Source organism: Lactuca serriola, chromosome 5, assembly GCF_051521515.1.
Source record: "Lactuca serriola cultivar US96UC23 chromosome 5, Lser_US96UC23_V15, whole genome shotgun sequence".
In the NCBI taxonomy this organism is placed as follows: domain Eukaryota; kingdom Viridiplantae; phylum Streptophyta; class Magnoliopsida; order Asterales; family Asteraceae; genus Lactuca; species Lactuca serriola.
The window spans coordinates 348,382,085-348,394,439 of record NC_136412.1 but is presented as its reverse complement, the minus strand read 5'-3'; the positions used below and the strand labels follow the sequence as shown (position 1 = coordinate 348,394,439).

The window sequence follows — 12,355 nt, the reverse complement described above, 5'->3', positions numbered from 1 at the left end:
TAGTTTATGTTTCCTCAGTTGATCAAGTTGCGGATATTTTCACAAAGCGGATAGAGTTTGTTTTCTTCGTTCCAAGCTTCAAGTTCGTCCCTCTGTTCAGCTTGCTGGGGGATAATAACACAATATTTAACACATGTATAAATTGAAATAGTCTTGTACAGTTGAAATAGTCTGTAACTAGTTCCTAAGGGTTAGGAGTCATTTACTCTCTTTCGGTTCTGTATCCATGTATATATACACTTGTACTCTCTTGTTCAGCAATATACGAAAATTCTTCCCTTTATTTTAGGTTAGAGTGTTAGACATTATTCAAAGAAATTTGTATTTGGCGTGTATTTAAATGTATAATTTAACATATATGTTATTTTGTTTTCTCTAGATATCAACAGAAAATAAAAATAAAATCAAAAAGCTTATTATTGTAGTCAAACTAAGGAAAAATTTGTTAGATTTGGTATAAAAAATGGTATACAAGATGAAACATTATTAACGACTTTACAATATCGCAAACCTAGAAACATCCAAGTTAATTAGTCCAAGCTAATTAGTATCCAAAACAAGATACAACTGTATATGCGTTACGTACACATTAACGATGCATAGCTTCTCTTCACTCGACTTGATTTTCCTTTCGAAGAAGCAGTTCCCTTATCCCTTCAACTGAATGGCTACCATTTGAACACACCCACAATTGCACTACCATAAAACCACCTTTGGCTCTCTGGCATCTGCAACAATGGCGACTCTGCAAACTATGGCGTTCTCATCACCGGTCTCTCATTGTTGTAAAAAACCTCAATTTCTTCCAGGTACTTCTACCTCCAATGGCGCTTCCATTTAGCTCACTCATCTTTGTAAATTGTAATCAACTAGGATTAACACGAATCTGTAAATTGTAGATTTTCTCTTGTTTGTTGATGAAAAATAGTGGTAGAACTCGATTTTGTATTGTAGCTGATACATTTTCTGTTATTTGTGTACAGGAACGATATCAGGAGTTGTTTGTCACAGTTCGCGATCTGCATTCACTGGTCAAGCATTGAGCATACCGATTTCAAGGCAAAATCCCAACAGATTGAACAACTGTCGCACATTTACACTCACTATACAGATGGTGAAACCATCAATCCAGTTCATACCAGGTAAAGATGAACAGACGATACCAGACGTGAAGCTAACGAAATCAAGGGATGGGACTAATGGTATGGCGATTTTCAAGTTTGACCAACCATCTGTGTTTGACTCATCTGGTGAAGTTGGAGATATTACTGGTTTTTTCATGATTGATGATGAAGGGACACTCCAGTCAGTTGATGTCAGTGCCAAATTCGTCAATGGAAGACCCGCAGGGATTGAAGCCAAGTATGTGATGCGGACTCCACGAGATTGGGACAGGTTCATGAGGTTCATGGAGCGTTATGCTAATGTCAATGGATTGCAGTTCATCAAAAGCTAAAGGCAATGTATATATCCTACCCTTCCTTACCCTACCCCTGTGTTTTTCTTTACTGTAATTAGGTCATCCGAAATGTGACACATTTGAGATATTATGAGTACAATCTACGGATAAAGTTTCAAATTCAATTCTTTCGAGATATTATATCATTCATGGGGTTTTGAATAAATATATTGGCATGGATGATGGAACAATACATTCCTTATATCGAATGTTGTGGATCTTTATCAAATGATAAAGAATCTAGCAATACTTTAAAATAAAATTTGCCTAGGCTAAGGCTGCTACTACTACATATGATTCTTGTTCTTGTTAGATGACCTTGTGACTAGAATAGGACTTCGGATCTTGATTTTGTCATCCTTCAAATTTATCCATGTCAACTGCCCTTGACCAAACTTCCCTCTTTTTGACCCTGATGATTTTCTTAAAATCAACCAAACCCTGTAACTCAAACTCTGATTCAAACGTGAGAATGTCAACCTCCTTGGTCTGACACGTACTTTGACTCCTTCTGGTGGAACCACTTTGATTGTGTAAACCGAGTTGGGGTCTCCCACGTTTGTCACACGTCTTTTAATCATCTTACTGTTCATCCCGGTTCCAAAAACCACAGAAATGGAAGGGTAATTGAGGCTGAAACCCCTGTTCTTCTTCATGATATCATGACAACTCACGTTCCTATGAGTAATGGTGAAAATCTGTGATTTTGTATACCCAATGCCACATAAATGAATGATGTAATCATTTGGACTGATGTCATATATCAATCCAGGTTGTATAGCTCTTTCTGGATTCACATGTCCAGACCCCATAGCAAGAATCCCAGCCGGTTTGTTTCCATCCATGATAGGTTTCCCATAATGATCTGTCGTGTCGCCTGTTGTCATAAGTGCGGATTTAATGGCAGCCGGGCTCCATTTCGGATGTGCGGCCCGTATCAAAGCTGCAAGCCCGCCAACATGAGGGCATGACATAGATGTCCCCGACATCACCGTGAAGTTGACCCTTCTAGAATCTTCCGGAAGCCCCGATGGCCCTAGGTTTTGTGGCCAAGCCGCTAGAATATTAACACCCGGGGCGATCATATCGGGTTTAGGTATCACGGGGTCCATGAAACTTGGACCCCGTGATGAAAACTGAGCCACCGAAGGGGCTCTGGTTTTCCCGATCTCGGTCCCACCGAATATAATCCGTGCCGTTGGTCTTTTTGTAGAGTTTATATAACTCTTCAAATGAACCGATTCTGTGTACCCGATCAATGTCGCGGGTAAAACATGGGCATCAATGGAGTCTTCCTCCATGTTTATCTCGGTGTTGGCCAGAATCATGGCGGCACCACCAGACTCCTTCACGACTTGCCCTTTCTCCGCCCGCCCGTTGACACCACGGTCACAAACCACCATTTTTCCGGCGACTTTATCTCTAGGAAGAGAATCTTTAAAGCAATAATTACTTCCTCTATCTCCGCCATTTAAGTAAACAACTTCTAGAACCTTCTCGGAACCCGGGTGTAGGTTCCCGGGGTACATAGACTCACCATACAGAAACCTTCCATCGCCCATACGAACCACCGCCGGAAACCGCCGGTCAAGTGTGCTAGCACCAACGGTTGCAACCCATGGAGCCACATTGGCCACGGAGTTTGCAATCGGCCCGTTGTTCCCAGCAGCACATATGACGGAAATCTTATGCTCCATGGCCCGGAAACTACCGATTGCAATGCTGTCATCATAAAGCGGAATCGGAAACCCACCGAGAGATAACGAAAGAATGTCAACCCCGTCTCTAATTGCCTCATCCATTGCTGCTAAAATATCCGAACTGTAACACCCGCTAAACCAACACACTTTATATATTGCGATATGCGACCCGGGTGCCATACCTCTCGCCTCACCCGCCCCGTTCCCGAGGACACTCGCCATCGGGACCGCAGACCCCGCTGCGGTTGACGCGGTGTGGGTCCCATGCCCGTGGGAGTCTCGGGCAGATAAATATTCGGACACTTCGTTTTCGGTTGGAGTCAATGAAGCGACCCGATGACCTTTACTGAAAAACCTCGCCCCGATTAGTTTTTTGTTGCAATTGGAGGTGTTAAAGTCGTCTCCAGGTTGGCAAAGGCCTCGCCATTTGGCAGGGACAGGTGGCATTCCTTGGTCGTTGAAGCTCGGGCTTTCGGGCCATACCCCGGTGTCGAGTACACCGATGATGGACCCGCGTCCGAACCCGGATTTGACCCAAGCACCGGTTTTTATCGTTGGGCTCAGGCCCAGGAACTTGTAGGAGTAGGTGGTGTGGAGTTTGTGGACTCGGTCGGGTCGTATTGCGATAACGTGGTGGAGTTTTTGCATGGAGTGTAGCTCGGAGTCTGAGAGCTGGGCTGCAAAACCGTCCATGGCGGATTGGTATGAGTATAAGAGACGGGAGGAAGGAGGGTCGTTGATGATTTTTTGGAGAAAGGAGAGGTGGAAATGGAGTTTGGATTTGAAAAGGGAGGGTGATAATGACATGGCTTGTGGGTGGAGTTGGATGATGTAGGTTTTGAGGGGTTGGTGATCAGGGGAGGAGGTGGTTTGGGTGGAAAAGATGGAGGATAGTAATAGAATGGAATAATAGAAAAGGAAGGTGGTTTTGAATGTTGCCATTGAAGGTGGTGTGGAATGTGTAGAGAAGAAAATGGTGGATTTGGGGGGTATTTATCATTTATGTTATGTGTAGGAGGATTGGAGGAATAGAATGGAATTCAAACTGAAGAAGAGAATTCAAATGTCTGAAGGCTCTGAGAAAAGAAAGATAAAACTCGTGAAAATTAAGAGCTCTTCATCACGAGGATCTTTTGTTGCATGGATTGGAGAGAAGAGAGAGAGAGAGTGGGAGTGTCTTGTTGCAGGAGCTTGGTTTTCACGAGATTTTTTTTTTGTTTAGTTAATAGTTAATTACCCGGCCCATGAACCAAAATTTGGGTAAGGATTAAGGTTATTTTGGTGATTAAGCATAAAAGGATATATAAGGATGCAAATAAGTGTAGTAGGCGAGTAGGGTTTAAGGAAGGATGTTTTGTTTGGTTAGTGGTGAGACACATATGTGTAGTACAGTAGTTATTAATGAGGAAAATGGCTCCATCATATTTATTGTTGTACATTTATTTCTCGTCAGGCTCCTACCAAAGTATTTTTTTCCTAAAAAAGTAGAATTGGCCAGAATTGGGCTAGTAAGTTACGACTACGAGTGGCTCTGGCTGGGTTCAGACTTCAGATTCAGAAAAAAGAGAAATTAAACTGGAACCGGACCAGCATGGATTCTTTTCTTTAGTTTTTTCATATAAAAAATAACTGTTTTTGGTTTTTGGACTTTTAAATGAATTGTTAGAAGCAATTATATGTGCTATTTTCTTCTTTTTATATTTGTTTTCCGGCTTTTGCCAAGGAGTGAAATATTTTGTATCTCTTAAATAGTCTTTTTCAAACAATGCACATTTTTGCCTATATGGGCCGAGTTTTGTTCTTCTTAGAGATATTACCCTACCATGTTTCTTGCATCGAGCTTTATTTGGACTGTTAACTGCAACAGAAGTTAAGTTCTTTGACGATACTCCAATACCAATGGAAAATGATCACAAAGCAGGTTTTTGAGTTTTGAGAGATTAAACAAACAAAACTCTATAAAGTGTATATGCATTATTTTCCTAGTTATTTTAAAATATGGAAAGTGTGACGTAGATAAGGTTTTGAGTTTAACTTTGAAATTTTTATCCGATAATTGTTGAAAGATTAGAAGAAAAAAGTAATATACCAATTAGATTTTAAGGTCCAAAAAAATAATACTTTGCACACTTGTTATGATATTCCTTCTACTGTTTATATGGTTTGTAAAAAAAATGTAATACAAAACTTTGTGGTTTGATACTATAATTAATCATTTATCAAGTATGATGACATATTTTAACAATTATAGAAGTTAAGGTGTATAGTATAGCATCTATAGATATATGTTTGTTAATTACTTTATATTATTAATGTCATAAGAAAATATTACATCAGGAAGACATACTAAATCATGTTGATATGATACTGTTATTATTATTATTATTATTATTATTATTATTATTTATTTATTTATTTATTTAACGGCTGGCTAGTGGTTACAAACTAGTATCACCAAATTAAAAGAAATCATCAAGGTCCGGATTAAAACCCTAGATATTTAATTTAAAAGGCAAAGCCTCTATGAGGTGGATTAGTCTCACACATTAAATAAATATTTATCTTTCACAAATTCGTTCAATTTATATTGTAAGTAACTTATTGTTTTTGTTATACATGATTGTTGATAGTTTGATCATAGATATTTTAAGGAAGTGTGTATACCTTGAAAAGCTCTAATTCTTTTTTATTGTTGTGAGCCTAATATATATTTGAACCGATTCGGTTCATATTTGGTCTGGCCTAATAGTTGATACACGCTCTCATTTTGGGTTTTATTGCTATCATCAGATGACTATGCAAGGCCCAAAAGGAACACTAAAGGTCTGCAAGGTTCAGAGAATAACAAAGAGCACATGGACAGAAGAAGTCTCTTAGTTGAATTAGTCAATCCTTAATCATGTTTATTTTCACAAGGTCCATGACCAGTTTGTTCATAGTTTCCAGTAGGTGCATGCATATTTAAATTGTTTGTAAGTATCGTTTTTGGTACATGAGTGAAAAAACCCAAAAAATTGCTTCATTCTCTTGTCTTCTTCTTTGGGAGATTCTCAAACGGGCTTGTATCATGTGAGTATCATCAGGATCTCATGGTTTGAGCATTATTCTCAATCAAAACGTTCAAAAGTTCAAACGTCCCAAGACAAACTTTCTATTTATAAATTGACCGACTATGCTTGTAATATAACTGTCCAAAAATGTGCTAAATTTGATTTTTTTTTTTAAATGGTATCACTAAAGAGAACAATTTGTTTAATATGAAATACTAACACCAAAAAATGTGCTAAATTTGATTTTTTTAAATGGTATAAGTAAAGAGAACAATTTGCTTAATATGAAATACTAACATCAGTTCAGTGGCTATGAATGTACTAACGGTTCAGCCTAGTACCGTAACTTCAAAATATTAGTTGTATCTTAGTGACAAGGTATATTAAAGTGTATTTTGACGCAAGAATTGGTGCAAATGTTGATGCATAAAGACTACTACGATGTGACAGAGAGTGCACAAACTTACTCATATTTTGAAGAAAATGCTTAACCGATATGGAAAACTAGATTTTTGAAGACAAATTGGAAAGATAGTCAGAAATGTCATCATATATTAACAACACCAACGTCGAAAAAACGAAGGAAGATTTTATTGTTGACAAACAGGAACGAAATCCAAATTACAGACCAAATACATCGTCTAAAACCAAGGTCGTCCTAGACGGTGGACAACATAAGCGAACACCAAGGGTCCATCATTCCAAGAGGCCCCAAATTTTTTGGCCTTAAGTAGTAGCAATCACATAGCAAACATTTTTTTCCCATTTCTGAAGCTCAAAATTCGTCAGGTGTCAACTACATTATGAACGAAAAAGGAAATCATTAGAAGTACTAAGTGATTTATAACATTCTAACTTCCTTTTTTATCTTAAGCTTAGAGACGAAATTCATAATTTATGAGTGATATATGTTCAAGACTATGGCATATGACTCACTAAAAATATGTATTATTCATAATTATATCTTTTATGAGCTTAAATTTATTAATAAGCATGTGCTTTTCGATGCAACATGTTTTTGTCATAATTCAAAACAAATAGCCCCCATGCTTATCAAACCATTCTTATGAATTGGTTTATCAAATTAAAATATTGGATATGTGTAGGGTTGTAAACGAACACAAACATGTGCTTGTTAATGTCCGTTTGTTTAAGTTAGCCGAACAAATAAACAAACACGAACGGATAAACGGCCGAGTTGTCTTTTTTCATGTCCATTCGTTTAACAAATTACATTGTTCATGTCTATTCGTTTATGTTCGTGAACATACTAAACGAGCATAAACAAACAAAGATAATCAAACATAATTGAAGATCTATAAACATAGACAAACATATAAGATAGTAATGTAATCAAGGACAATTGAACATGTATGGACATAAAAGGAACTTAAGTAAATGAACGTTCACAAACATAATTAAACGAACGATAACTTGTATTCATGCCCGTTCATTTATTAAATAAACGGACCTTCTGCCTAACGGTTCACGAAAAATTCATTGGACGTTTGATTCGTTTACAGTCCCCTAAATATGTATGGTAAGCATGCAAGTTTTTAATGGTATGATTAGTTTTGATTTTCTTCTAAAATCACAAATTTTGTTTATAGTCAACTGCCCCATGAGTTGAAAAGGACAAACATTTATATATTAGGGTGCATCCTTTCTCTTGACAGGTAGTTTTATGGTTAGTATGTTTATAGTAGAGGTTGACAAGAAACATATAAAGACATTCTTTGTAAGACATGTAATTATGAATATCAATTAATAACAATAAACTATGATGAAGACATTTAGTAAAAGGGAAATCATCTAAGACCATGATCATGCTTATTCGTTTTTCAATGCTGATCTTGATATATTATTTGTAATTTTATATCTAAAAAGTCAGAAAAACTATATATAAAAAATTAGTTGATTTTTATTAAGTTTCATTGTTGAAGAAATATATATAAAAAAAATAATGGATTTTTATTATGTTTTATCTTCGAACGAACCTTTATGTTTGAAAGGACCCTGTCTAAAACCACCACCAACCAAGAATATTACAACCCCGAGCAAAATTATCCATATAGCAACATCTACAATTTTTGAAAATTCCCTATAGATATGTTGTTTCAATGATATGCTTTTTATCTTCCAAATTATGTAAAGTTATTTAATAATTTCTAAGTTTTTATATTAATGAAATATTGAGCTTTTATAAGTTAATGTTATGAGATAAAACCTCCCAAAAAAACAATGTGGAGAAAAAACCCGAAATCAAACCAAAGAAACCTAAATCTGAACCTAAAAATGCAAATGCAAAAAGCGGAACCGAACGGATGTAGAACAGATCGAGACCGAAAAAGATCGCCCAAGATTGGGCCGGTCTACAACACAATGGGGGCCCTTGAATAATAAAGTGGTTGTGGAGGATAACATGGTAAGCACCCCCAAGAAGCGATCCAAGTTCAAATCCCCCATTCCTCCATAACCTCGAAATACAGGGGAAGCCGTACTTAATTGGAATTTTATGTTTTTTATTCAACAAGTACGAATAAGGGGTGCTAAACACGTTTACAACCTGGAGACCGGAGATTCCCTCAACATAGTCAAAAACCTCCCTCCCTCAATCTCCCCAAAAACTGCCATGTGTCCGATTAATTGCAAACACCAATACCAATACTGGTGCTAAACACGTTTACAGCCTGGAGATGAACTTTCTACTTTCTTCCCTACAACTTACATACATACACTAGTCTGTCTAAAACCTCAACCTCCCCAAAACTGCCATGTGTACAATTGACTGACTTTTATATATGGATGGTGAGTTTGACCTTTCAACACCTTTTCTCTTTACCACATATGGATACAAAATCTATACTACGTACTAAAATAAAAGATAAATATATACATAAGAAGGTCGTAAACATCCAAATACACTTTAGGTAGACATTTGATCCATTTCAGCAACCAATGTTGGTTGTCATATTCTTTACAATCAACCCTAAATAAAATCATACTAGATAAAGATAAACAGAGGTAAACTTGGGCATTCTTGTTTAAATGGTATTGAAAAAGAAACAAGAGTTCATGCAATAGCATGTTGTATGTGTATATATTATCATTACAAAGAATCACAAATCGGATAAAATGACAAACTATATATTAGTAGCAAAATTATAGTTTATCCTGCTTCAACAACTGAACGAGTAGACAATACACTAGATTGTAACCTCTAATATGACATGTATAAACGACATTTAACCAAACATTCCTCCTCCTCCATTACATCTCTATGACTCATGAGTGATCTCTTTGCTCGTTTTTCCAAGAATTCTTTGCTACTTCAGCTGAAGACCCGTCTGAATCGGTGTTTCCATCATTCGGTTTTGGTTTAGAGAAAAAGGGATCCCATTCATGAACACCCACATACTCACCTTCATCTAGCAATGCATACTTCCAACTAAGTTCCTCAATAAAATCATCATCAGTGCGCCCATCAATCATATCTTTCCTCAATCGTGTCACCTTGTTGATAATCGCTTGAACAGATACATCAAAAGCATCTTTATGAGACTCTAGCTTTGAACGTGGGTCTGCGTATATTAGCCTCGGGATCAAATTTATCACCTCTTCTCTCATCATCTTGACCTGGTCAACAGGGATTTGACCCAGTCGTTCCTCTAAACTGATATTCTTCTTACGAAGATCATCCTCCGGGATGAAAACCGAATACTTTGTGTAATTTTTGGGAAGATGCCAAGTGTACTGTGTGTATGCAGAACCAGGATGAAAGAAAACAGGAATACAACCAGCCAACATCGAGTCAAAAGCTGATCTTCTTGTGTAAGAATCTCCTTGAGGTTGTAGACAAAAAACCGAGCTCTGAAACATCTGCATAATGCTACTAGGGGAATGGCATTTGCTCTCTCCAAGATCACATTCTAAAAGCTTCCCAACATCTGAATTCTTGCACTGATCGATAATCTGACCTCTAATGGATTTAGGATTATCAGGGCGTGGTGCACCAGCAAAACAGAAGAGCCATTTCCTATCTAGATTCATCATCCGATCCTGCCATGCAAACACTTCAGAATCCTTTGATGGATGAAAGTAGGTGGGATAAGGAATTGCAAAATCATTTGCATTCCATGGACTTGATTCTACCACAAGCATTGACATGTTTTTAGCAGCTGGTAAAAACAAAAGCTTATTCCCCCAATCGGTTTCTTCTTCACTTAATCTCCTGAAATCCCATGTGATCCTACCCGCAACAAGAAAATGATCCTTTCCCCCCATTATGCTCCATTCAGGTCTCTTCTGTAACCAATCAACAAGATCAAGAGAAGCAGCATCTCTGGTTGATATATTGTATCCCCAAAGATATCTTGCAATATCAAAACCTGCATAGAAAGGCACAAAGATGGCAGCAGCAAGGGATGAATCTTTAGTCAAGCACTCGTACTGTTTCATCCTGTTACTGAAAATAACATCCACTGCAAACTGATTTGTGGCATACCATCCGTTATCTGAAAACACCCCTTCAGTGTTCTCTAATGGAGGTCCAAGTCCAGCATTCGTGGTGAACTTACACATGTTAGTCCATTTGCTAAGACTCCTACACTGCTTAAGCATATCCTCATTGAATCTTGGAGGAAGATCATGAACATATACATATCTCCCACCACATGGATCACTTTTGTTTTCCGTGGTTTTCAATGCCTTCACAAAAGGGAAAACTTTCGGCTTGTTAAGATCATCGTTTTTCTGTTCAATTACAGGGTCTGGTTGGGGGATTTTAGGCTGAGGTGTAACGGAATGAAAAACCTCTGGCTTATCAAGATCATCAGTTTTTGGTTCAATTACAGGCTCTGGTTTGGGTGTTTTCAGTTGAGCTACAACCAAATCTCTACTCTCAGATTTATCATAATTCTCTACATGGTCGATATCAATCTCCGGAATTGGACGACTAACGGGGATAGGTTCAAGAGTCCTAGACTCAGATGAAATGGGATTAACTTGAAAAGATCTACCACCGATAATAACAAAATGGAAGTACAATAAGAAACCCCAAAAGAACGCACAAAGCAACCCTAATACACAGAGACGAGACTGTTGGGACTTGTTAGTCCCCTTTTCCATATGATCCGTTGAAGGAGTCACCGGTGAACGGCGTCTCATTAGGTTTTAAATCAACAAAATCATAAACACATACATAACAATAAAAAAAATCAATGAATCAAGAGAATGAATCTAAAACAAAGTGGAAAAAAAAAAAAAAAAAAAAAAAAAGGGAAAACTTAACCTGACAAAACGAAAATCGAAGCACAGAATGAAACCAAAGTAAGATCAGATTAGCAACATTGCTATAATTGACGGAAAATTTTTCAGGTGAATGCAGTTCGCTCTTGATTGAAATCAACAAGTCAATGAAAGCAGATCGAGGTCATGAAAACAGAATCAAACATGAAGTGATTGATGATACTTACTTGAGGATCCAATTGCAGAGAGAGAAATATAAATCTATAGAGAAAGAGAGAAAGAGAAGATTCAAGTGTAGGTGATGATGACCGACGAGGGATTTGCATATTAATATATGCGCTTTGGTTTTACTGCGTCAATTGTGTGCAGTCAGTCCAAGAAGAACCGGAGGAGCGTAAGTTATCATCGTAGGCGTAAGTTAGGGTGAGGCTGTGCAAAAGTCCAAAGAAGAAGAACCTGAGAGGCGTAGGTTAGTATAATGGTATAAGTTAGCGTGACGGGTGCTTCATGCCTATTTCCCCGCATAGTGTCGGTTACCGTAAAATATAAGTTAGAAACGTAATACTAATATATTTTTTTATATTATATTATCACCTTGCATCTCTCAATCATTGTAATATACTAAAAAATATATATTTGTCATTTTATATAGAATAAAATAATATTGTAAACTAGTTCTATTAATAATGATTTTTGTGTAATAAAACTCTATATCTTGTCCGAATGATAGTAAAATTAAAATGACGTTTACCTTAAAAAATTGATAGAATACAATATTCATATAAACGAAAATACTTGTGTTTTGAAACAAAAATTACATTATGTTTGCATTCGTTATTATTAAACATGGGATAACCTTGTAGTAGTTTGTTTATTAATACGGTATATTGGTCTTACTA

At 37.1% G+C, this 12,355-nt stretch overlaps 3 protein-coding genes across 3 annotated transcripts; 1 reads left to right on the top strand and 2 right to left on the bottom strand.

The window, feature by feature from the left end:
• The first annotated feature begins 650 nt into the window (after window positions 1–650).
• On the top strand, window positions 651–1,584 carry PSB28 (photosystem II reaction center PSB28 protein). The gene is made up of 2 exons (XM_079003878.1): window positions 651–809; window positions 984–1,584. The coding sequence occupies exons 1-2, from the start codon at window positions 737–739 to the stop codon at window positions 1,454–1,456; spliced, it is 546 nt and encodes a 181-aa protein (XP_078860004.1). The 5' UTR covers window positions 651–736; the 3' UTR covers window positions 1,457–1,584.
• Window positions 1,573–4,321, bottom strand: SDD1 (Subtilase family protein). Its single transcript, XM_079003876.1, has one exon. The coding sequence runs from the start codon at window positions 4,099–4,101 to the stop codon at window positions 1,747–1,749; it is 2,355 nt and encodes a 784-aa protein (XP_078860002.1). The 5' UTR covers window positions 4,102–4,321; the 3' UTR covers window positions 1,573–1,746.
• A 4,942-nt stretch (window positions 4,322–9,263) lies between these two features.
• Window positions 9,264–11,748, bottom strand: MUR3 (Exostosin family protein). The gene has a single exon (XM_079003877.1). It carries the CDS (start codon window positions 11,373–11,375, stop codon window positions 9,495–9,497), a length of 1,881 nt encoding a protein of 626 aa, XP_078860003.1. The 5' UTR covers window positions 11,376–11,748; the 3' UTR covers window positions 9,264–9,494.
• Between the last annotated feature and the right edge of the window lie 607 nt (window positions 11,749–12,355).